General features: G+C 38.8%; 1 protein-coding gene across 5 annotated transcripts in view; it reads left to right on the forward strand.

Annotated features, from left to right (window-relative positions):
• elavl2 (ELAV like neuron-specific RNA binding protein 2) overlaps positions 1-19,801 on the forward strand; it is an 85,081-nt gene extending 65,280 nt beyond the window's left edge. For 3 of the 5 annotated variants that reach the window (XM_073072602.1, XM_073072593.1, XM_073072611.1), the window contains 3 exons: positions 5,921-6,146; positions 16,418-16,456; positions 17,146-19,801. In XM_073072602.1, coding sequence (XP_072928703.1) covers positions 5,921-6,146; positions 16,418-16,456; positions 17,146-17,473 — 593 coding nt within the window. In that variant the 3' untranslated portion in view covers positions 17,474-19,801. The remainder of the gene's footprint in view (positions 1-5,920; positions 6,147-16,417; positions 16,457-17,145) is intronic. The other 2 variants (XM_073072621.1, XM_073072630.1) reach the window with 1 other exon arrangement.
• The last annotated feature ends 6,303 nt before the right edge of the window (positions 19,802-26,104 follow it).

Here is a 26,104-nt window from a genome sequence, read left to right on the forward strand (position 1 = left end):
TTATAATAATCTTTTAACATTTGAGAAGTCTGCTTCATGTTAATATATTAAATTAAAATGGATGCTAATTGCAAAGGTAGTTATCGGTAACTCATGGGGGTGCCATGGTAGTGTAGCAGTTGGTGTGATGCTATTACTTCTAGGGACGTCGGAGTTCAGTCCCGATGTCCTTTGTAAGAAATTTTGTATGTTATTCCCTTGTGCGTGCGGAAATCTTCCAGGTGTTCTGGTTTTCCTCCACAGTTCAAAGGCGTATTGGTTAGTACGTTAATTGATCATTGTAAGTTGTCCTGTGATTAGGCTAGGGCTGAATAGGCCGGTTGTGGAGCAGTGTGGTTCTGGAAGGGCCTGTTCTGCACTTGATCTCCAAATAAAAATAAAATTATTCTTAAATAAGAACTGCTCATTTAAGTGTGATTGCAGGTGGCAATTGTTTGAACTGGGGAAATGATGGAAGGTGTGCATGCAGAGAAGGCTCTTGGCCACTTTGTTAATAAGTTGTAAGGCATAAAAGTGTGTTAGTTTTTACAATGAATAGGAAATAGAGCTGTGTGGATTATTTGATAACATTTTTTTAAATGCAGGGGTTGAAATTGACAAAAGTAACTAAATCAAAAATCTGTATTGAAAGGAACTTGAGAATCTCATGGATTAAGCAATTCTCATAGGAAATGCATCTCAGTTGTTAGATACTTAGCTGATTAGTCACTAGACTTTTCAGTTGGTAAATCTACTTGTTTACAGTTATTTTGTTCTTAGATGCGTAGATAATAGCCTTGACTCTGTTGCTGGGTCTACGCACCATTCTTGAGAGAGAAACCTGGAGCCTTGAATGTGCTGTTCTGCCATTGAAGGTCAATTTAGACATTTATTTTTGTGGCTGAGCCATTATAACAGCATTCATTTTTCCATGTATAATTTGAGACCGTAGGCCACAGGTCAAACCACAAATCTGGGATGGCAGGGTAAGCCATTAGAGCAGGGTTGAAATCAGTCATATAGTGCACAAGTGAGTGCTTGTGGCCCACCATTTTCATTTGCATATGTAAGGTACAGTGCACCGAGAAACTTACGGTAGTTGCAGCAGCACCACAGGCACCGAGCATTATATAATCAGCATTCGTAAGCAAATCAAAGCAAATTATACCTATTTTTTAAAAGGAAGTAACACTGTTAGAATAAAGTAATCCACAGATAAGCTCATTAGTACATACCGATCAGTGATCATAGTATACAGGGATTAGGGCTGTGCTGGTTGGTTCACGAACTACATGGTTGAAGTGGGATTCCTTCCTGGTGGCAGCTGCAGGATGGTATGGCCCAGATGGTAGATGTTGCCTTTTCAAAAAGGTGCCTTATATAACAGGCATTGGTGGGGGCCTGGGGGGAGAGGCTGTGTCCACGATGTATTGGGCTGTGTCCACGATGTATTGGGCTGTGTCCACGATGTATTGGGCTGTGTCCATTACTCCCTGTATTTCTGTACGTTTGTATGAAACAACCAGCCAGGATACTTTCGGCGGTAGGTCTGTAGAAGCTTTACCTACTTGGTGACAATCCTTATGATTCCATTTATGTGCTGTGTCCAAGACAGGTCACCCAAAATGTTAATATTGTGAAATTTAAAGCTAACTCCTGTAATTCTCTCTCCCCCCCCCCCCCCATGTCAAGTGCATGTTTGCCACCACCCTCCTTCCTGAAGTCCTCCCTTCAGTTTTAATGATGTCAAGCAAAAAGTGGTTGGTGCCGGCCCACTCAACGAGGTGTCCTGTCTTGTTCCTGTGTGCTGACTTATCACTACCTGCGACTTTTGTCCAGCCTCAGTGGAGTCATTGGTGAATTTATATTTGGCTTTGGAGCTGTGATTAGCTGCACTGTCATGTGTATCGAAAGTAGACACTAAGCGCGCGTAACCTTGAGGTGCACCTTTTGTGAATGCTCAGCTAGGTGATATTACTAATTTGGAGGCCTGCTGAAGAGAAAGTTAAGTAGCTGCAGAAGCAGTTTCCAGCATACTGTTTCCCAGGATCTGCATATTTTTAGACTTGCAAAGAAAATGAGTAACCTGAAGTTGGAGAATTCTATGGAGTCCAGAAAGCTGCGCCTGGAAAGCAGTGCAGCTGCTTTGGTTTAAATGTGCCTTGATGAAACAATGCGGGAGGTCCCAGGCAGATCACAGTGAGATGGACAACTTACAGCGAATGCTGACATGCTCTATAAAAATGATAATCCAAACTGCATTTTAATTTCTACAGTATATAGAAATTTGGGTGACTTCCATACAAGCTTCAGCCTTTCTGATTTTATATTAAATTCTATGACAAAGTCTGTGTCAGAATGGGACAAATTGCTAATAATTATCCACCTGTTCCCCTTGTTTTGGCCTAGCTGGCCTACTGGCAGGGCCCTACAATCTTTTCACCAATTACATCTTCCCATGGGTGTGCTCACTCTAAGTTCCTTCATTACTCAACTTTGATTCATTTTCTCTCTGAACTGCTAACTGTTATTAACCCAGTCATACAATGACCTCTACAATTTTACCTCACAATTTTGGCCTCACTGTGTCAGAATTTTTTTGTTCTATACCATATCCACTAGTTCTCAACTCCTTATGAAGCTGCCCAAAGCTACAGCAAGCAGTAATAAGGAAGCATTCAGCATGGATTGATACCTAACATTTGTGTCATGAAAGTGACCATCACTAAGTAGATACTCTAACATCCCATCCTGGATGTTCAATGAACTGTTTCAGATGCAGCACGTAGATGGAATCACAAGGAAGGCACCCCAGTGTCTTTACTTTTAAGAGTTTGAGGGTTGGCTTGGAACTTCATGTCTCCCATAGATCAGAAGCTCAGCTAGATTAGCCACAAATATAATGGTTACAAAGCAGGTTATTAGTATACTTTTTAAAACTATCTTCTCCAGTTCTGACCATGGATCTTTGACTTGGTGTTAACTCTTGTTTTTCAGACCAGCACTGTTTAGTTCTCCAAAAATTATCACATGCTGCTCTAGAACAATAGGTACAAGTATTTATATTGCTACTACATTGTACTGGCACATTATCATAGAACATGGTGTGCAGTTTTGGTCACCGAATTACAGAAGGGATGTTAATAAGGTTGAAAGAGTGCAGAGAGGTTTACAAGGATGTTGCCGGGACTTGAGAAACTGAGTTACAGAGAAAGGTTGAATAGATTAGGACTTTATTCCCTGGAGTGTAGAAGAATGAGGGGAGATTTATTAAAGATATATAAAATTGGGATGGGTATAGATAGTGAATACAAGCAGGCTTTTTCCACTGAGGCTAGGGGAGGAAAAAACCAGAGGATATTGATGAAGGGGGAACAGTTTAAAGGGAACATTGGGGGGGCTTCTTCACACAGTGGTGGGAGTGTGGAATGAGCTGCCAGATGAAGTGGTAAATGTGGGCTCACTTTTAACATTTAAGAAAAACTTGGACAGGTACATGGATGAGAGGTGTATGGAGGGATATGGTCCAGGTGCAGGTCAGTGGGACTAGACAGAAAAATGGTTCGGCACAGCCAAGAAGGGCCAAAAGGCCTGTTTATGTGCTGTAATGTTTTATGGTTCTAACCAATACTTCATTTTGAGAGACTTCTGATTTAAATATCCATGATGCAGATGTATTCAAAACCACAAGGAAGAATTAGAGCAGGTGACAAGAACTTTACCAGGGAGGTTTTAGAATTGTTAAAGGAGAAAATTACACTTGTGGAAATTCCGATGTTGGAGCCTTGGCAGCTGAAGGCACATACCAGTTTTTGTTTGTTTGTTGAGTGGGGTCTGGGAAGCTAATATTCATTCCCATCCTAATTGCCATTGAGGTTTTGGTGATGGTGAGGTGCTGCAGTTCTGAAAGAATTCCACATTGCTGTTGGCTAAGATTCGGCACCAGTGATACTTCCAAGTCTGAGGGGGACTTCAGATTGTCTCTCAACCACAAGAAAATCTGCAGGTGCTGGAAATCCAAAGCAACACAGCTGGAGGAACTCAGCAGGCCAGACAGCATCTATGGAAAAGAGTAAACAGTTGACACTTTGGGCCAAGACCCTTTGCTAATGTTTGTGTTCATAAGCAATAAAAAGTGAATTGAGTCCCAAATTAATCAAAGCCCAGACAGTTTGGAAATTGCTTCTTGCTAGTAATCTGCTTGTAAGTAGCATCAATGATTGTATTGAGTTATGGTGCATTGCAAAAAGGTTTATTTTAAGCAAACAGTTTAATATTTTCTCTAAATGAGTGTCATAAAACTTGATGCAAATCCAAAATCTGTATCAATTTGAAAGATATTCTGCAAGTGTAGGGGATATCTAAGCACCTTCATCAATTAGATATACTTTTTTCTTCAGACATTGATTTCTTTCTGCTAACTTCAGTTTTAGCTAATCATTATGTATCTGAATAATTTGTGGGTATTTTGATATCTTGAGCTTTATACCTTAATTCTGTTACCATGGAATAATAGTATGGAACTGTAGAAGGTGGACTGAAAGTGGGTGCTCTACATTATACTATAAAAATGCATAGGGTTTGAAAGTCAAGATGTGCAAGGAAGGGCTTTGTAAAATTTTTAATACCTGTATTAAAGTAAATTTGATGCTGGAGCTTGCTGACAGGCACTGTATTGTCATTGTGTATTGTGCACATATACTGTACACTGTTTATATCAAGCTATCAACAATGTGGGCTTGTATTTTTAGGTTTACTACAAATTATTTTCGGTATTTCAAAAGTACATTGTTACATTTCAAAATAATTTTTAAACTCCAACCTTTTTCCCAACAAATCACTTTGTGAATTATTTACATGCTCAGACTCGTGTATAATGCCCAGTGTCACATGGTAATGCACACCAAGAAGCCTGTTTGCAACCTTCAGAATGCATAGCACCCTGCATACGCTGCTTGGCGTTTTCTGGATATTCATGCAGGAAACAAAGCCAATTTCCCACTTTTTAACTATTCATTTTTGTCAAAGCCATGTGTGTTTACCATCATTACCTTCAAGAATGGTAGAGTAGTCCTATGAGGTATCAATCTGCAAAGGTCACCAAAATCTTAATTTTTTCCAGTGCACCACCCAATTCCATAATGTTTGAAAACATTTAGGGCTTGTCTGAAAGAGTTGGACAGAGACGCGAGTTGATGTCAAAACTTAGATTAATAACCTTGTATCCAAGCTATTTTGCTTTGTTCAAACTCAGATGGTGGATCTGTAGGTCAAGGTTTACTCGGTACCTGTGTCCCAAGTGTTCTGAAATACGTGCATTTTTATTTATGTAAGCTCTTTGATTGTGAGGGCAAGCCAGGGAGGTTAAGAGACATCGTGAGATTTCTTTTGTATACCATCCAAATCCTGCACCAGTATATTACAGTAGCGAACAGGTTGATCTAATTTTAAGAGCTAATTGTTAAGTAGATCACAATACATGACGCCACCTTGTGAATAACTTGTAATAAAAGTGCAGCAGTCTGCTTAGAAGTTGGAAAAGCTTAATCATTAAAATTGGAGCTTCAGCAAAAAGTGTAATGTTCTTGTGAAACTACACCTATGCTGAACAAGCAAATGAACTGTAGCTGAATAAGTATGTAGCAGGACACAGTTTCTGGGAGAACTCAGCAGGTCAAATAGCATCCAAGGAAGGAAATGAACAGTGTTTCAGACCGAAATCTTTCCTCAGGATTTATGAACACCTATCTCTTTCAATTTCTCTAACTTCTATTTATCATTTCTAATTGCTTCCAGTGTTTGTTTGATCTCAAGCTTTCAATGCACTTTAAAGAGCAGTACAGCAGTTTGTTCTAAGTTTTCATTTTACTGAGCTATAATGGACAATTAAGGAGCGAATCAAATGTCAATTCTGTAACTGAGCCTGAATTTTGTTTTTAAGGTGTGTCCAGAGGCGTTGGCTTCATTCGGTTTGACAAAAGGGTGGAAGCTGAGGAAGCAATCAAAGGGTTAAATGGGCAGAAGCCTCCGAATGCCACGGAGCCAATCACAGTCAAATTTGCCAATAATCCAAGTCAGAAAACCAACCAGGCAATCCTCTCACAGCTGTACCAATCTCCAAACAGACGATATCCAGGGCCTCTCCATCATCAGGCACAAAGGTTAAGGTATGAAGAATATCCTCACGAGGCATTATTACAATTTAATGTGGATATCTTAACACTTATTGGGAGTAAATGCTTCTTTGATGTTACCTGGATGCTGAATTTGGTATACATGGCAGCTTAATTTTTTTCATTATGCTGAAGTTTGACCTGGATACTTAATGTGCAGAATCAGTGATTTTCATGTTGCAGCTCTAGGCAATGCCAGTTTAAAAATGAATATTTGGCTTCTGTTGTATTTTTTTTAATCTAGTTTGCAGTATTTGTGGTGTTTAGCTTCATATAAAACATAATTCCACCAATGTTTTGCTGTGGATTATGTGAGTCTTTCCCAACACAGACTAAAATGTATCATAACAACCTTTTGTCTGCAGTTCACACCAGACTGATGTAAGTAGCTTGTCATGTTGACACACACTGAACTTGCTGACCCAAGCTATGGTCATAGTTCTTGAATTATATTTGACTTCTATATTTCTACATATCAACAGCAATCATTTGATTAATTCTGGACTAATTTGTTGTTAAATTGAACTTAGCCAATGGATTTCTGGAACACCTTACATACTTTGAAGGTTTAGTAAGCTGTTAGCGGTGAGCTCTGCTTTTTGACCTTTAGTACCTTGTTTAACCAGAATCAGTTGATTAAAGGCAATTGATTTCCCAAGAGGTATAGATCTTGTTTAGCTCGTGCGCAGTTGTTTTCTTAGTACACCTCTTGTGACCTAATCTGTCAGAAAGCAAATACAAATGGCTTAGAGGTTAGTTTACAAATTTGCCTTTAATTCTGCAAAATGGCTCTCAACAGAAATGATTCCAAACAGAAAATGGTACAGCGTAAGCACGAGAGATTCTGTAGATGCCAGAAATCCAGAGCAACATGCAAAATGCTGGAGGAACACAGCAGGTCAGACAGCATCTACAGAGTAATAAACATCAATGTTTCAGGCAGAGATCTTTCATCAGGCTTTGAGAGGAGGGAGGAAGTCGGAGTAAGTTGGTGGGGGCTGTGGGAGAAGAGGTACAGGCTGGCAACTTGAAAGATGAAGATGGGAGAGGAAGGAATGAAGTGAGAAGCTGGGGAGGTGGTAGGTAGAAGAGGTAAAGGGCTGGCGAAGTAGGAATCTGACAGAACACATGGCTGTGATAGCAAGTCTGGATGTGCACCTGTTCGAAGAGTTAGAGAAAAGCAGAGACCGAAGGGGAGATAGCAGTACTGCCAGTGAATATTTTGGGCAGTTTAACTTCTGGGCCAACGTGCTGGTATGTTTTAAACTAATATATTTTAAGGTGTGTTTGAAGGGAAGTGGCAAAGAAAATAGGGCAAAAAATAGTAATTCAGTGGTTTTGTACATGTGCTTTTCATGAAATCAGTGGTTGCATATTTTGATTTAACCACATCTTTCCCGTTAGCGATGTCACTTTCTGAGGTTAATCATTCTGCAATTACTTTTGCAGATTATTCATAATTGGGGATATCTGGGAAATAAGTAGAATTGTATAGGTTCAGACTTAATCCAGTTTGATCTGTCATCGTCTGAAATTGCAAATAGCCACATGATCAATTTAAAAGTTGTAGTACAATCTGAGATTCTGTTTATCGGTTGATACAAGCTCGATCCATTCTTTCTGTATGCAGTATCTGTATTGACTGCGTTGTGTTTCATGTTGGCCTAGATTTGTATTTCTGAAGGTTGCTCGTGGAATTGTCAAAGTCTGAGTGATAGGATTTGGTGGTCTTGGGTGAATTGCATCTGATCTGGTACATGGGTGGTAGAGTTTTATTTTGTTCATTTAGTCTGTGCCAGTCTTTAACTGGAAATTTAAAAATGTGAAGCTACTCAGCATGTCTTTTTGTTAGTGCATACCTGCATTAAATTTTCTGGCTGAACATGAAATTAATGAATCTGAATAGTCAGGAATTCTCCAGAATGGGACTAATGCTATTCTGTATGGCTTTCAGGCATGTGGCTGTAACACTCTTTCCAGAGGCCTATGGCACTGTATAATGTAATGTTAGCACCCCTTCAACAGCAGATGAAGCAGACCCTTCATGGTCGTGTTTTATCCAGTTTAGTTTTGAATACCTTTGAGAAAGTGGAGCACCTTAAATATATAATGATTTAGCCTATTGCTGGCTTTTGGATAGTGTTACACATCAGTTTTTCTTCTTGCTCCATAATCTCAAGTTATTTTTCCCTTGAAGTATTTAATGTCTTTAGAATATTGCATTTCAACTTCATTGTGACAGGTACGATAAGCTAAATAACAGCAAGAACAATCTGTACTGGATTGCTATGTATATACGCACACACTTTATTTGGTTCATTCAGGGAAGAGGATTTATCATGTTTTTAATGTCTGATTTGGCATTGCTATTGATCCTTAACTGCCTCTGAAAGGAAAACTAGGACTGGACAACGGATGTCAGTGACATTCACATTTTATCAGTGAATATGTATGTTTCTACTCACTGTTTTAACAGTATATTTTAGAACATAATAGGCTGCAGAATTTTTAAAGAAAATTTTGGTAAATATATACCTAATTGTTAGTCTGTTAATTTTGTTCACTTCATTTGAATTTCTTGCTATCTGCATATTCACCAAGTCCTGGTTGGACTAATGGTACTAACGCAGAATATTTGTTCTTTGACCTGTGTAATTTCTAGTGGGTCTACTGTTTCTGGGGAAATTTGTCAAGTCTGCAGTTTCTATTACTTGGGTAATTTTATACTTATTTTAATTTAAAGTAAGTTTATAAAATAATACTTCATCAAAAGGATCTCTTGCACTTACCTCACAACCTTCTGTTGAGAAAAATTCATCAAACTGGTTAATACACTTAGTACTCTGTGCTTAGTTGAGTCTAATGTGCAATAAGATAACCTTATTTTACTGGTTAGCTCCAGTCATTATTGGACGGCCTAGACGTGGATGTTCCTTTTACTTTGTGAAGCTGTCTGAAATATCAAAGTAATTTTACATTAAAAACATTTCCTGCGGTTGGCTTCAAGCGTTCTTGGCCAACTAAAGTTAGACTTCCATTCAGTTTTCTTGGTCTTTTCTGGAATTCTTCTAAATACGATATAATTGCTGAGTCATGTTCTTTGGACGCCTTTATCACGCTAATCCAGTGCTGATATTTGTTCTTGAAAGCTCATTAATCAGGATTCATTCTCCTGCCATTAATACCTTGGATGCAATCGAAGAATCCCCACTAACTTTGTGCCTCCCTCAGTATTAATTTTCTGTACAACTTCCATTCCTCCACTTCGGTAATTGGTTATATTTGCGCAGTAATACTAATTCTAAGTGGTCACCAGTAGAAAAGGTGAGCACTTCAAGTTACGGGGCATCAGACTCTCAGAGGATCTATCCTGGGCCCAGTGTATTGTTGCAGTCTTGAAAGCAAGTCAGCAGCTGTACTTCATGAGGAGTTTGAAGAAGTTTTGTACGTCACCAAAAGCTATCTTGGAGTTTTACGGATGTACGATGGAGAACATTCTGATTGCATCACCGTCGGATATGGAGGCTGCAATGCACGGGATAGAAAAAAGCTGCAGAGGGTTATAGACTCAGCTAGTTTCATCATGGGCACCAGCCTCTCCTCCAAGAATATTTTCAAAAGGCAATGCCTCATCCTTCATTAAGGACTCTCACCATCCAGGATATGCCTTCTCATTACTACCATCAGGGTGGATGCAAAGGGAATATAAAGATGCACTCTCAACAGTTATGGAACAGCTTCTTCCCCGCTGTCAAAAGATTTCTCAACGGTCTAAGAACCCATCAGCACCACCTCACTACTTTGCTTTCAGTTTGCACTATTTTATTTCTTATTGTAACGTATAGTAATGATTGTTCTATACTGCTGCTGTGAAACAGATTTCATGACATGTCTGTGATAATAAATCTGCGTCTGAAGTGAAAGATTCTCTAGTGTTCTAATCATATATTTGGTAATGTTGCCTTTTTTCCATTGTTTCATAAACATCTTGATAAAGTCTGCTTATTTGTCCCTTTTTAAGCCAGGTTTCTGTTCTTGTTGCTAATCAGTCCCATATAACAGACTGCCTGCCGCTCACATTTAACCATGCTCCATATTTACCATCAACACTTCAAGCCTGTATTAGACTTGCAGGTTAGTCATTTGTTTAAGCCTGCCATTTTCTGAATTATTTCTAAAACTAATGCACCTTTAATTTCAATATGTAATTATGATATCTGGACTCGCACTTCAAGTTAAACTTCCTGTTGCAACATTGGAGCCTTCCATCTTGAAGCTGCTTCAGTCTCCCGGAATGCAGAGTCCTCCCTTCACCATCTTTGAACTTCTGAGCCGTTGTACCCCAGGTCGTGGCTCTGGCAGTAATATGAATTGTTACTTCCTTGTGTAAGTCATCCCTGAGTAATGCATGGGTTTCAGTTTTACAGACATTCTTCAGTCTATTTGTGTCAAAATGTTCAAAAATGGTTATGGTAACTGTGCCTCCACAATATTGAATGACATAAAAGCACAAGACTGAGAACCAAGGACAATAATGAAAGAGGAGGGAGCAAACTAGGCAACGGCCATTTGTAGGAATGAATGTGTGTGTGTGTGTGTGTATGTACCTCTCGCGTCAATGATTTAACAAATGAGCCAACTATTAGTTTCATAATATCTTCCCTTCATCAATCTTTTTTTTAAAAAAACCCTGCAGCCTCTAGATTTTATTATTGCACTAAGGATGCAATGAATGACATACTTGTAAAAAACCAATGCCCCTCGAGCAGTCTCCCCCCTCCCCCCAAGCTATTGTACTTACCAGATTTAGTTATATACTTGTAAGAATGAAGTTGAAGGTTGTGGCGTAAATGCAAGCTTCTAATGTTTAAAACCTTTCTGTTGGAAGTGAATTAGTGTCTGAGATTTTAGGCTCACTCCATGGAATAATTCAATTAATTATGCTCATAGTCATAACACAGAAATGGACCTGTCAGCCCAGCTCCTCCATGCCTTCCTGAGCCAGTTCCACTTGGCTGTATTTGGCCTATATCTGTTCAAATTATTTTGTGATGCCCGTGATACCAAGCCCATTTTGCCCAATGAACCTGTGTTGCTCCTCAATATTAATCGTTAAGCTCCAAGGCCCATGCCTCAAAACTTTGTGTAACTCAGTCCTCCATGTCCTCACTTACAGATCCCAGTGAGTTTGGATTGGCAACATCTGCTCCACAATCTCCATCAGCACCGGTACACTATAAGGCTGTGGGCTTAGGCCCCTGCTCTCTTTGCTTATATTTAGGATGGATTGAAAGCACAGCTCCAATGCCTTATTCAAGTTTGCTGTCAACACCACCAAAAGTGGGGGCTGCTCAGCATATAGGAGGGAAATTGAAAACTTGACTGAGTGGTGACATACTAGCAACCTCTTACTCAATGTCAGCAGCACCAGGGAGCTGAGTATTGACTTAATGAGGAAACTAAAGGTCCATCAGCCAGTCCTTATCATGAGATCAGAGTGGTGAGGGTTCACAACTTTAAAATCCTTGGTGTTATTTCAGAGGATCTGTCCTGGGTCGAGCATGTAACTGCCATCATGGCCTGGTATAGAAACACCAATGCCCTTCAAATGGAAAAGCCTACAAAAAGTAGTGGCTATGGCCCAGTCCTTCAGGGCTAAAGCCCTTCCCACCATTGAGCTATCTATGTGGAATATGGTTGTAGGAAAGAGGAATCCATCATTAACGTCCTCCACCATCCAGACTGTTCTCTATTCTCACTGCTGCCATTAGGAAGGAGGTATGGAGGTTCAGGTGTCACACCACCAGGTTCAGGAACAGTTAGTTCACCTCAGCCACTAGGCTCTCGAACCAGAGGGGATAGCTTCACTCACCCCAACACCGAACTGTTCCCACAACCTTTCAAGAACTGTACAGCTCACATTCTCAACATTTATTGTTTATTGTGAACATGAGAGATTCTGCTGATACTGGAAATCCAAAGCACAACACACAAAATGCTGGAGGAACTCAACAGGTTAGGCAGCATCTAAGTAAATTAAGCTGCCAAAGTTTTGTCCCGATCCCCTTCTTCAGGACTGGAAAGGAAGAGTAAAGACACCATAATGAAAAGGTGGGGGTAGGGGAAGGAGGACTAGCCGTATCCATAATTTCAATTTTTAAAAATGCAGCAATTGGTATGCCAGCTTTCCAAGAATCCTGTCATTATTTGTTATTCCTTACTGTTTAGTAAACAAGGTTCTAATTCTGGTGTCTAGTTCTGTATGTGATTACAGCTCAGCCTTTAACACAATAGTGCTCTCAGTTCCAATCAGCAAGCTTCAAAACCTGGGCAACTCTAAGGATGGAGGAGCAACACTATATATTCCATCTAGGTAGCCCCCAATGTACATTGATTTCTCCTTCTGGTAACTTTTTCCTCTTCTATCCCCTTCTCTGGCCTCTTACTATTTCTCACTTACCTATCACCTCTTCCTGGAGGAACTCAGCACGTCAGGTAGCTTTGATTTCCCTAACTTCTGGTAATGTCCACCACCCTATCCCTCCTCTTCCATTCCCACTCTGGCTCCCCTCATACCTCCTTTCTCCTCACCTGCCTATCATCTCCCCCGGTGCCCTTCCACCTTTCCTTCCTTTCCATGCTTTGCTCCACTCTCTCCCCCCCCCCCCCCCCCCAAAATCAGATTCCCCTTTCTCCAGTGCTTTACCTTTCCTATGCACCTGTCTTCACCTTTCACATTCTAGCTTGTCTTCCTTCCCTTCCCACCTTTTTATTCTGGCATCTTCCCCCTTTTCCTGATGGTGAATCTTTGCCCAAAACGTCGACTGTTTATTCATTTTCACTGATGCTGCTGTGTTCCTCCAGCATTTTGTGTGTTGCTGTTATTTCATCTGCCATCAGATGTACAAGTAGTGAACATTAACTCATACTTTAGCTATGCAGAGATTGCAGGTGCTTTAGGATGTCATGAGGCAAGTCATTTCTTGCAGGATATCCAGCCTATGACTTGCTGGCCAGTGCTAAATCCCAAAATGTCAGTGGGAGACTTTGGTAACGTTGATATGATCATCACTTGGCATTTTAGAGGTATGAAAGTTCATTGCTACCTATCAACCCATGCTTAAGTACTGTCTGTATGTTGCATACAGTGCTGCAGGTATGGGCTAAATTTTCTGAATTTGCAAATGGAAATTGGCCATCATGCAATTATCAGCACACATCTCCTTTTTCAGACTTTGAGATAGAAAGAAAGTCATAATGATGCATTTGAAGATGGTGGGCTAATAAATAGCCACATTTTATTGACAAAGCACACCTGGGCAATTTTTCATGTTGGGTCTTTTGTCAGTTTTGTAATTATATAGGGACAGCTTGCCTGAAAGTATGGTGGTGCATGTTTTCAGTCTGTCAAACTCAAATCAAATTCACTGAAGATTAGCTACTGCGATGATGAGTATCTGGAAGTTGCAACTGATCATCCACTTGACACCTTTCCCGAAGATGGGAATTCATCTTTTGTGTTCACGTGATGGATCCAGCTAACACAGGCGGTGGGAATGTTCTTGGAACTGCCTCTTTCTGTTAACTTTAATTATTTAATTTAATTCAAAAACAAAAGAAAATCTGCAGGTGCTGGAAATCTGAGCAGCGCACATAAAATACTGGAGGAACTCAGTAGGCCAGGCATATCCTATTCAATTCACTTATCATTCGCCATACATGAATACCGCCAACCGAGACAGTGTTACTCCATGCCAAAGAGCAAAACGCAGTAGCAACAGTCACAGACAGCCCAAAGCACATACAAGATGGCAAACAGAAAGATATCAGTAAGTTACAGCCACGTTAATAGTCCAGACCTGCGGCATGAGTGCCACAAAAATCTGCGGTCGATCGCAGTACAGCTCATCTTTCTCCTGGTGGCTGTAAGCAGGTGACACCACAGCTTGAGCCTGGACCTTGCTATGACCTTCAATGCAAATAGGATTTGGTGTCCATTAGGACTTTTGAGAGTCCATCCTGCTAGAGTACACAGGTGAGAAGCAGACCGGCGATTCATTGACCAACCAACCCCCCCCCCCCCCAAAAAAAATCCCATGCTGGTATTGTGACAGAGGATCTAGGACAGTGTCCCTATGGGGACCGATCACTCTGCTGCTGATAAACCCGCCTATTTGAGTAATCTGGTCTGCGGATATTTGGGAGGAGAACTTTCCAAGGTTGCTTGGGCTGGGAGCTACTTTGCTGTGTGTGAACTCCATATCTGTTTGTCAGTATGGTTTTCTTAGTTGCAGTTTGGAGCTATGACCTATCTGAGTGGCACCTTTGCCATTTTAAAGTCTTTGAGCCTGAAGTAATGATAAGCTTGTATTTTTTGGTAATTGCTAATGACTACCACCATAAGTTAATACATTTTTCAATTTTCACAGCTGGGATTTGAATTCTGATCTCCAGATTGGTTATCCAGGTCTCAATTATTCATTTAGTTACTCAACTGCTGCATCAACACGATCTTGTTGAGAGTTGTTTGGTGTCCAGTGCTGACATCAAACAGGTGTGGGTAGTCCATGCGGTAGATTACTGTCTTTGTGCAAAAGACCTTTCTTAAAGTTGAGCAGCAGATGTTGCCACTGACCACAAAATCTGGCCCCTTTGTTCAGATTAAGGAAAACATGAAAGCTTAAATTAAAACCATGCAGCAAGGAAACAGGCTGCTCAGTCCAACTGATTCATGCGGACCAATATTCCTCTCTTTGCTCATCCCATCTGGCCTGTATCCCTCTAAATCTTTCCTATCCATGTACCTGTCCAGGTTCCTTTTCAATGTCAATGTACCCACCTACAACCAAACTACCAGAGTGACAAATGTAATCTTAACTGCAGTGCCGCAACCTTTACTGTGGTACTTTGTACTTTAAATCTGTCCTTGCAGTCCCAATGGAAATGAAGCATTTTATGATAGATGTCTTCCAGTTCAGTATTTGCCATATTTTTAAAATTATAACATTTTGGTGGTAGATTTGTAACTGCCCTGAATGCTATCTGACTTGAGTGTCTGTTCTGGTGAAGTATTTATGTTGGGGTGGACCAAATTGAAGGACCTATTGTGTTAAATGTAACTTTCATTTGGTAAAGTAGATGTGTGTCATGTACCGGCACATGGAGTGACCACTCCATTGCATATCTTGTCACTTGCTCACTATAGCCAAAGTCATTATTGGAGTCAGTTCTGCTGATGAGCATTGAGCTCTGATTATTACATTGCTGTGCGATTTGATTTTTTTTTCTTCCCCTACAGAGATAATTATAGCTCGCTGAATTATTTCAAAGACTGATCCTATAGCCTGTTCTATCATTTCAGTAATGGCTGTAGCACAATACAGTAGCTACTGGTTAATTGGGACACATTGAGACCGGTACATATTGGCCCAATTAAGTGGCTGCTCCAATTAGCCGAAGTTTCATGGAAGTAGTTTAAAAAAGACAAACTACATTTAACTGAGAACCAAATAATGTATTTAAATGAAATACAGAACAAGTTGGAACACTACCGATGCTACTACAGTACTATAAAACTGTATTAATAGTTATTGGTGGAGGAATTCATCCAGTGAATGCTGCCATGTTCTTTTGACTAAATAAACAAAATCAGAGCAGACACCTAGTGCAGATGATGGACTGCCTTCCTGCATGAAGTAGTGTCAAAAATCCCTGCTTTTTAATTCGGTTCGTCGGGCCAATAAATAACACAAGCATAGTTTCAAATTCTTCATAGTTCCTAATTTGCTGAAGTAGTGAAATTGTTTCTAGTTGTTTCGGGTATCTCCAAGCCTGGATGCTTGAAACCACAGCGAACAGAAGTTTTGAATTGTCTCGCTGCTTATTTCTCATCAAATATCAGTGACAAAAATCATTGCTTTTTACACTATCATATGCAAATAATACCAAGCTCTAAGCATGATGCATTGTCACTAACAGCCACCTCTAAGTGCACGTGACTACTGTTAGAAACTGTTCGCAACAGTCTCTTGTCCCAATTAAGCAGCATAGTGCCCCAAATAAACAAAGGGAGTCCTGTCTACTTGATCAATTGTTTAATAGTAGTCCCAAGTAAGTTGCTGCCCTGTTTAAAAGATAGCTTAATTAACCGGAATCTGGTATGCTATGGTTTGATTACTGGACACTTTTAAGACATTGCTTTCTGCACTAAATATAGTTTTTTGTGTGTATCTTGTGTATTGAATTGCCCAATGTTTGTTTTGCAGGTTGGACAATCTCCTAAATATGGCTTACGGTGTCAAGAGGTAATTGTCTCTACTTTGATCTTTAGCATTTTTCCTTTAGATATGTTGAAATAATCCATTATCTTGAAAGTATGGCATATCTGAGAAAGAAGAGGTGGCATCAGTTTGAATAGATTAGGTTAAATTATTAAAGCTAGAAGCAGAATGCTGAATTTTAAAGATGTCATTCCTATTTTGGGAATAATGCTGCAAGTTAATTTGAATTCTTAAGTGTGAGTCATTTTATTCCATACTGTTGTATAAAATGGTTTGTTAATTCACAATTTTAAAAGTACCCAAATGAGCAAATCATTTCAATACGGCTCTAGCACTTTGTGTACAGTACACATTTTACATCTGTTTTCTGATCTCAAACTTCATTTGTTTGAATGTTAATTGTTTGGTCTCCTATTACTGTGATTGGGGAGGAGGTAATCTTTGAACAATTGCCTTGATGATTCTCTAATTTCCTTAATTTTTCTAAAAATGTAGACTGGCTAGTATTGTCTCATTGAATAAATTAGACTTTTACAGAGCTAACAATATAATGTGTGCTACTGCATATGGATGATTACAATTTGAACATTTTGTATTAAATGGTATAATGTAAATGTGTTTGAATTCCAATATAAAGTGTTCATATTAGTTTGTTTTAATGTGCACTTTCTAGTCATGGATGAGGATCTATTGTAGCTTCTTACTTTTGGCAGGTTTTCACCAATGACCATTGATGGAATGACCAGTTTGGCAGGCATCAATATCCCTGGGCATGCTGGAACAGGCTGGTGTATCTTTGTTTACAATTTAGCACCTGATGCAGATGAGAGTATTCTTTGGCAAATGTTTGGACCATTTGGTGCAGTGACCAATGTGAAAGTCATCCGTGACTTTAACACAAACAAGTGCAAAGGCTTTGGATTTGTGACTATGACCAACTATGATGAAGCAGCCATGGCAATAGCCAGCTTAAATGGATACCGTCTAGGGGACAGAGTACTGCAGGTCTCCTTCAAAACCAACAAAACGCACAAAGCCTAATATGTAACATAACTGTTATATAGCTATTCAAAAAGACATGTTAAAGCAAAACTTTATATACTAGTGCAAAGACTTTGTAAGTCAGTGTTAAGAGAGAAGATTGACTATTTAGCATCCTAAGAATGAGAGGGTTTTATATTGCTGGTAACTTTGCATTAAATCTTCTTTCATAGCTTTTATGTTTTGAAAATAAGACGAGAAGTGCAGGTTTTTTTCTTACCTGTCACAAAACATTCTAGTGCCTCCTTTGAAGGAGGTGGACCTTTTAAAAAGAAACTGTTTCAGCTGAAGGAAGAAAGACTCCTAGATTTTTACACAACTGCCTTGAAACAGAACATAAAGTGAATTTGTGAGGCTTTGTTTCTTTTTCCTTTTTTAAAAGAAAATATATTTTGGTCAAGTATTTGATTTGCCTTTAAATTCATTGCATTTAAGTGATCAGTTTCAAAATGTTGGTTTACATTTTGTTTTCTTTATTTACATGTTAAGTAAAGTTTTATTTTGATAAGATTTTGGATTGGGAAAGGGTGGGCTGCAATTATACCTTATTGTAAGGTTCTTGGAAAATCTCTTTTTTTTCGTAACACAGTACCTTGCCAAAGAGAGAGAGCCTCTTTGCTGAAGTGGATTTAAAAAAAAGCATCTATTTTTATAAAAGAAATTTGGAGAAACTTTTTACAGGACCTGGAACAAATATTTTGACTTGGTTACTTTGGGAATCTCTTCATATGACATCTAGTGAGCTTTTGAAAAATTTAAAAAACCAGGAAATTTCCAGTGGCTGGCATTTATTGGAAAGTCTTGTAATGTAGAGATTATCTTGAAGACCTTTGTATTACCAAGATATAGAACCAGTGGGCACTGTGGGTTTCGTTTGTATAATCAGTGGATCATCCTGGATATTTGTGACAAAACGGCTCACATTTAATTGTGATTTCAAGAATTAAAAAGAGGCTTAACATTGAGACAGTGCATGCAAATATATCAATTATTGAAAATTGGGGGAAATGTGTTCTTCCTGAAAGTATTCCCTTCTGTTAAAGCTCAAGGTGTTTAGTGATGTACACTCTCCTGCTGTATTGTCCGTGCTGGAATTGGGTGGAAAAAAAAATGATTTGGAGTTGCTTTGCGATACAAATTTCAAAGCAATCGGAATAAATTTGGAAAATGCAGAAGTATAATAGACTGCACCTGAGCATTGTGTATTGTAAATAAGTCCTTGTGTTATGGACCTTTTCTGCTTTTTGTTTTTTGACTACATGCCGAGTGCTGTTAAAAGAACCTGAATGCTTTGTATGTTTTTGGTTTCCTGTAGACTGCATTAACATTACTTGAAGTTTACTTGTTTTGTTGTCCTAATGACCAGAATTGCAGTGCATCAGATTTGTTTGTTGTTGGTCTGTAGATAGTCTTGTTGCAGCTCTTTAAAACTATAGTGACACTGCTTTTGTTATATATGCATTTGTGGTACAATGGGTAAAGCCACAGTTTGAACAAATATGCTTACATTTTCATACTAAAAAGGAAGATATCCTGTTGAAATGTTAAAGTAAATTTGCAATTAATGCTTAAATCACTATGGGGAGATATAGCAATTCTTTATCATAACAGGAATAAATTTGAAAAACTCTATTTTCAGAGAAGCATCTAGCTTAACTTATTCTTCTAAGAACAAATTGGTTGTGGAATTGCAGTCCTCGACCAGGTGCACTGATAACTGTAGTTAAATGTCCTGCTTTGTGTAAACGGAAATGCTCATGTGCTCTTCCCCTTAGAACAAGCAATGTGCTATGCATAACATAGTTGTACATTTATCTTTGCTATTGCTTTTGAATACTGTAGTTATAAATTCTCAGCCTAGTTGAAGTACATATACTGTGAAGCACGTGGAAGTGGGCACCCACATTTTCATGCTAACCCACACAATGCTGTCATCTAGAACCAATCTTTTAGGCCGTTGCACAAAAAAAAGGGTTGAGAGCCCAAGTGCAACTTTTCAAATGGACATAAAATGTTGAGGCCTGAGATGAACGTAAATATGAATTATTAAGCTAGACAAGTACAGCAACATATTTGGGAAAGCATGTGAATTGGTCTTCACTTTACGGTGTTTATCATAGCACTTAATAAAATGTAAGTCTGTATTTATTTGAAGTTGTAAAGTATGACTAAATTTACATCGGTTGAATAGAATGTATGTTCTTTTGAGTATTTAAGAGGCTGTACATGTTTATTTCCTTATATTGTGTTTGAATCATTTGTACCTTTTCATGTTCAGTACATCAATAAACAAAAGTTGAAGGGAAAAAAAGCTTGTTTTAAGGTTCAATACACCTGACCACTGGGTTTTTGAACCCAGCTTTCATGTTATGAGGAATTGGGGAAAGGACATTTAGAACTAAAGACTAAAGAAGCAGTTAGTTCCCTAGAGAACAAGGTCCTTAGTTAATTGCTACATTGCTCACTTAAACTATTTTACTAGTTATTGAAATGACAATAAAACAGTACACTGAATTGATAACTCTTGAATGTTGAGATGTGCTTTAAGCCCAAGTCTTAAAGCCTGTTTTTGAATTGCTGACAGGTTCTTAGATTTACTAAAACGATTTGTATTTCTCTAGTGCAAAATCTTAAGCTCATCATAAGTGCATACCAAATAATTTTGTCAACCCTATGAAATACTGGGACTTGATTAAAAGCTTTGTTAAAGTAGCATTTAAGGTGCATTTTAAACAAAACGGTGTGAGAGGAAGTGTGATTTTACAAGCTTACAATTTTAGCCGTCAGAACTACAGCTGCCAATCTAGAAGCATTTAAGTTTGGAGCTGATTATCATCGAGGTTTCAGTAGAGCTAAGAGACATGGATAGGTGTTATGTTCTGGTGGGTGTTGAAGTGAAATCCTGCTTGCATAGCAGTGAACTATAGTTCCACAAGCACTAGTGAGTTGGGTGAAAGGGATTGGGTCAGAATAGGGACATATGCAGCAGTGTTTTGAATAATCAAATGGAAAAACTACCAAGAATCCTCTGCAATTGCAAAATGTTTTGCATTTACTTAACAGAAAACTATTTAAATTTAATTTTACAGAAACCCATTCTCCTTTAATTGCTGTTTCCTCATCTTTTCAATGGGCCAACCTGTCTAATTGCTCAATATACAGTATAGTTTCCTTAAATGGCCAACTTAATCAAGACTTTGGTATTAGCGTAACTGAAATTATGGTATGGGTGTAACTACTGTGGCTAATTCTAGAAGCTTGCAACATTTTTTTTGAAAATGTACCTCATAGAAAGCTGCTATGTGATTATTAGCAGAGAGCATTTAAGGCTCAGTAGTTATTTTCAGAGTAGGTATGGCTGTGTTCTCACCGATTTCCAGAGTTGAATGTAAAATCTGAACTCTGCTTTAATACTCAGGAGGAGTGGGAGGTGCTTTCCTTTAAATGTTAGACTTGAATGTTGACTCGTGTGACAGAGGATGCTGTCTCTTTTTGACCCCTGCTTTAGTTTGATACAAATAAAGGTATATTTGGAAATTGATGACTTGGAACTCTTGAATAAAAAGAAAACGGCACTGGTGATTTCCTATTGTCACAATAAACCATCTAGTTTAGTAATATCCTTCAATGAAGGATATTTGTTGTTGATGCTTGGAATTTGGACTATGTCACTCCAGATCCATTAGTATGATACTTAAATACCCAATGACATAGCCTAGCCAGTGACTGTTCCAGGGCCGTTAGATGGACCGTAAATGCTGGGCATATCAGCAGTGCTCAGTCCCAAAAATAAGTTAGATTTCTGTGTGGTGCAGATATGATTTTCTAAAAATATTTTTGAGTCCTTTCTGTTTGTTAATTGAGTAAATTAGCTTTTCAATGAGAGGTTGTTCCTTTTTGCACCTTGTGCTTCGGGTAGCATTTTAGCCGTTTCCGTAGCATTTGACTTTACGAGGTCGAGTTGGTAACTCGATGCTCAACCCAGCATGGGTGGAGCGTGTGCAAGGAGCAATCGGGAATTGAACCCAGAACCATTCGCCTTGAAATCCAGTGCTGATGCCACTACACCTCCAGCCAGCTAATTTTTCAATTGAGTATACTCTATTTATAAAATCCCCAATTTCAATTCATGCTTTTGCTAAGCCCGTTTTTGTCAGTTGGAGCTACAGCCATTTGTGCTGCTGGTTTAACAATGCTTGAACTCTACTTGAGGGCAAGATAAATAAATTTCAGTGAAGTAGTTTTATTTGTAGTTGGGTAAGTGTGGATCTACTGGACATGTATTGAAAGCTTCCCACAGTGCTCTCGGTAGGACATAAGCAGGAAGTTTTCAGTGAATGTGAAGGCATAAGTTTATTTACAATTCAGGGTGATGTGATTTGGATGGGAGTATGAGCTGTAGCATTCGCTTCAGGTGATGCAGATCACTGATTTGGGATATGCTGTCAAAGGTTTCTGGCGGGTTTCTGTGGTGCATTTGTAGATAAAGCTGAATCCATAGTGTAATGCTGGTGGAGGGTGTGAATGATGAGGTTAGAGGATTGGGTGGTCATTAGATTGATTTTTTTGCTTTATCCATCATGGTGCTAAACTACTTCGAAGCTACATTTATTCAGATGAGATGAGGGAAGAATATTTGGTCACTTTCTTCACTTCTGCTGGGTTAGAAAGCTTTGGGAAGTGGTAGGATTTGTGACATGGTACCTTCGCGCCACCAGGTCCAACAACAGTTAGTACCCCTGAACCATCAGGCTCTTGAACACAAGAGGATAACTGCACTCATTTCTTTTTTATCTAATTATTCATTTATTTATTTATTTATTGAATTTTAGAAATTACAAGGAATAAATGTGATAATAAAATAGTAAGAAAAATGATGTTGACCCTCCCCCTCCCCTTAACCCTTATCTAAAGAAAGGGAAAAAAAAGAAAGAAGAAAAAGATTGCCTGGATATCGGAGGACCCCCACATGCTCCATGGAGTTCAAAATAATTTTGATATTTATTTTTACATTCCCCAATTACTATGATTTTATCTTCAAAGGACCTGTGTATTTAATCCTATCTTTTGTAAGTATGGAAGCCAAATTTTCAAAAATATATCATATTCATTTCTGATTATACGTAATTTTTTCAAATGGAATACAACTATGTATTTCATTATTCCAATGATCCATAGTTAAATATAAATCAGATTTCCAACTAACTGCGATAATGTTAAAATTGATGGAAAAAATTGGTCAAGATTATGTTTTGATAGTATGAGAAATACAATAAATGTTCGACTTAGATTAATACAATATAATTTTTTACATCAATTATATATAACACCACAGAAAATAAATAGATTTAATTTAAATATGTCTGACCAATGTTTTCGATGTAGTCAAGAAATTGGTACTTTTTTACATTCTACCTGGTCCTGTTTTAAAATTCAACCATTTTGGATAAATTTAAGTCTTTTATTGGAACAAATTATTGGAGTACAACTCCCACATAGTCCATTATTATTTTTATTAGGAGACATTGAAGGGACAAGACCGAAACTTGAACAAGTATCAGAAAAAAATTATAAAAATTTCATTAGCTGCACTCATTTCTTGAGATTATCTCACTTTAAGGACTTCTTATCTTGGTATTCCATGCTCTCATCGTTTATTATTTATTTGCACTTGCACTTACAGTTTGTCTTGTGCACTGTGATTGATTTTTCATTGATTTTGTTATAGATGCTATTTTATAGATTTGCTGAGTATGTCCGCAAGGAAAATGAATCTCAGGGTTATATGTGGTGATTACGTATGTACTCTGATAATAAAATTAACATTGAACTTTCTTCCTAGTCAATAGTGAACTTTCATATTCCTGCCTCTAACCCCCATGCTGTGAGAAGGAAAAGAACTATGTAATGTTTACATTTACTGCAAGTTAAGAGGAATTGGTTACACTATTGTTGGAGGTGGATATTGAACCATTTCTTGTATCAACAAGTCAGATAGTTATCTAGGTCACTCTTCATATGAGCATCATTTTAAGAAGTTGCAAACTGAACTGAGACTGCCGTTGTTGTAAAATATCAATCTTCAGTCTTAGTGGGAGAAGGGGGATGTTTAAATCAGCTGAAGAAAGATCTTGCCCAAAGGACTTCAGTAATATTCTGGAGATGACTTTTTAAAAACATAGTCATCTATCTTATTCTGGGTATAACTCCAGACACCAGATTAGCATGGAAGTTTTACCATAGCACCTTGATGCCATATTCAAAAAAAAATGTTTCCAGCACTCTTACTCATTCTCGGATCACGGTTGTAATAATGTGTGGAGCTGCTTTATTAATGGCAGACACGCAGACTGAACGCTGGTGAACAAGTGAACTTGATAGCACAGTTGCCAACCTGTTTTCCTACTCTGCTGAGGGTAGAATGGGTCAAGAATTGGGTCTTTTGGCCTTGTCCTCCTGCATTTTGTGGACAGGATGTGCCTGTACTGTTTTCCATTTAATGTAAATGTTATTTGTGGTAGCAGTTCTGAACCACCTTGATGTGTAGCTGGTTCTGGGGCATAGGTCCTTGGAGCTAATAATTGGATGTTTTTGAGCTTCAAACATGAATTGGTTGACTGGCTTCGTGGGGGTGGGGGGGGGGGTGGAATCTCAGCAGATGTCTTGTTGACTCCAGCTTCCTAGCTGAAATTTGCTGAATATGCTTCAGCTTTGACATTTGTATGCCTTTGGGCTCTGTATAGATGTATGTTGTGCTAATGTGGTTTTATTTTTCATTTGCTGCTTAAAGCACCACCACTGACAACTAGATGTTGGAATGCTGCCAACTTTAACTTTGACATTGGCTTGCTTGGCTGTACACACGGCAGGCTGCTAATATAGCCTCACTAGATTATTACATGTCTGCTTAGTGTTTCTTCCGGTGTATTCTTCTTCACTTGCTGCCAGTGGACGAGCATTGGTTCAGAATACAATGTTATGTTGTGATGGTGCGCCATGTCTTCATGTCCTACAGTGCCTTTTCAGTGTCTTGTATTAAGCTTCTGGCTTTCACTTTCTGCTTAGTGGAATAATAGTCTCAAAGTAGGAATGAGGACAACTAAGTTTTTTTTTCTTGATATCTTGATCAGCAAGTAGCTGTTCTGTTGGAATTAGCAGGTAGTGTTGCTGCCGAGTATTTTTCCCCAGTTCTTAAATGGTTTGGACCAAACGTGCAATGGGATCTGGAGCCAAGTGGTCCAGCAGAACTCTAATGTGGTGTTGTCAGTCTTTAGGTCATGTCATAACACAAGAAGTGAGGAAAAGGTATAATAGAACAAGCAATACAAACATTTTTTTAAAAAATAGCTTGAGAACAATAAACAGGGATGCATTCTACAGCAGTTGTTTGGGCTTTTTGTCAAGATCTTGACATTTGCATACCTTTTCACTCAGTTAAAGTTTAACTCATAGACCATTGCCCATGCTATGCTGACTTGCATTCAGATTGTAAATATGGGAAATCTTAAACTATTAAATCTGTGCAGTGACATTTTATTCCATGAAGTTTATTTTCCAATATCTATTTGTTCTGCACTTTTAGTGATTGCAGTTGCATCTTCCTTGGTATTCCTCATCTCTTTGAACAAATTTCTGAAACTTACAAAATACTTTAGGGTAAATCCTAGCTTAGTTTTCGCCTTAGTGTTCATCAGTTTGCAGAATGCCAAAGATTGAATGCTATCTACCTCACCTAGAGTAATTGGATTTCCATGTTGCCGTATTAAAGTCTATGATCTAGAGTTAATGCTATCTAACTTTTTAATAAATGTCCACTTAATGCAAAATAGATTATGGATCATCACAACTTGGGCTTCTCCCAGTCCATTAAACTGATGGCAAAAGGGTTCATTTGTAAATAATTTAAAATAGTAGCATATCTGAGGACTGGACAGCACAGACAGACATACTTTATTGATCCCGAGGTAAATTGGGTTTTGTTAGAGTGGCACCAACCAAGAATAGTGTAGAAATATAGCAATATAAAACCATAAATAAGTTAATTATGCTAAGTGGAAATAAGTCCAGGACCAGCCTATTGGCTCAGGGTGTCTGACACTCCGAGGGAGGAGTTGTAAAGTTTGATGGCCACAGGTAGGAATGACTTCCTATGATGCTCAGTTACATCTCAGTGGAAATAAGTCTTTGCCTGAATGTACTCCTGTGCCTAACCAGTACATTATGGAGTGGATGGGGAGACATTGTCCAAGATGGCATGCAACTTGGACAGCATCCTCTTTTCAGATACCACCACAGTCCCACCCCCACAACATCACTGGCCTTACGAATGAGTTTGTTGATTCTGTTGGTGTCTGCTACCCTCAGCCTGCTGCCCCAGCACACAACAGCAAACATGATAGCACTGGCCACCACAGACTCGTAGAACATGCTCAGCATCGTCCGGCAGATGTTAAAGGATCTCGGTCTCCTCAGGAAATAGAGACGGCTCTGACCCTTCTTGTAGACAGCCTCAGTGTTCTTTGACCAGTCCAGTTTATTGTCAATTTGTATCCCCAGGTATTTGTAATCCTCCACCATGTCCACACTGACCCCTTGGATGGAAACAGGTCACCAGTGCCTTAGCCGCCCTCA

The sequence above is a fragment of the Hemitrygon akajei genome, chromosome 2, assembly GCF_048418815.1.
Source record: "Hemitrygon akajei chromosome 2, sHemAka1.3, whole genome shotgun sequence".
In the NCBI taxonomy this organism is placed as follows: Eukaryota; Metazoa; Chordata; class Chondrichthyes; order Myliobatiformes; family Dasyatidae; genus Hemitrygon; species Hemitrygon akajei.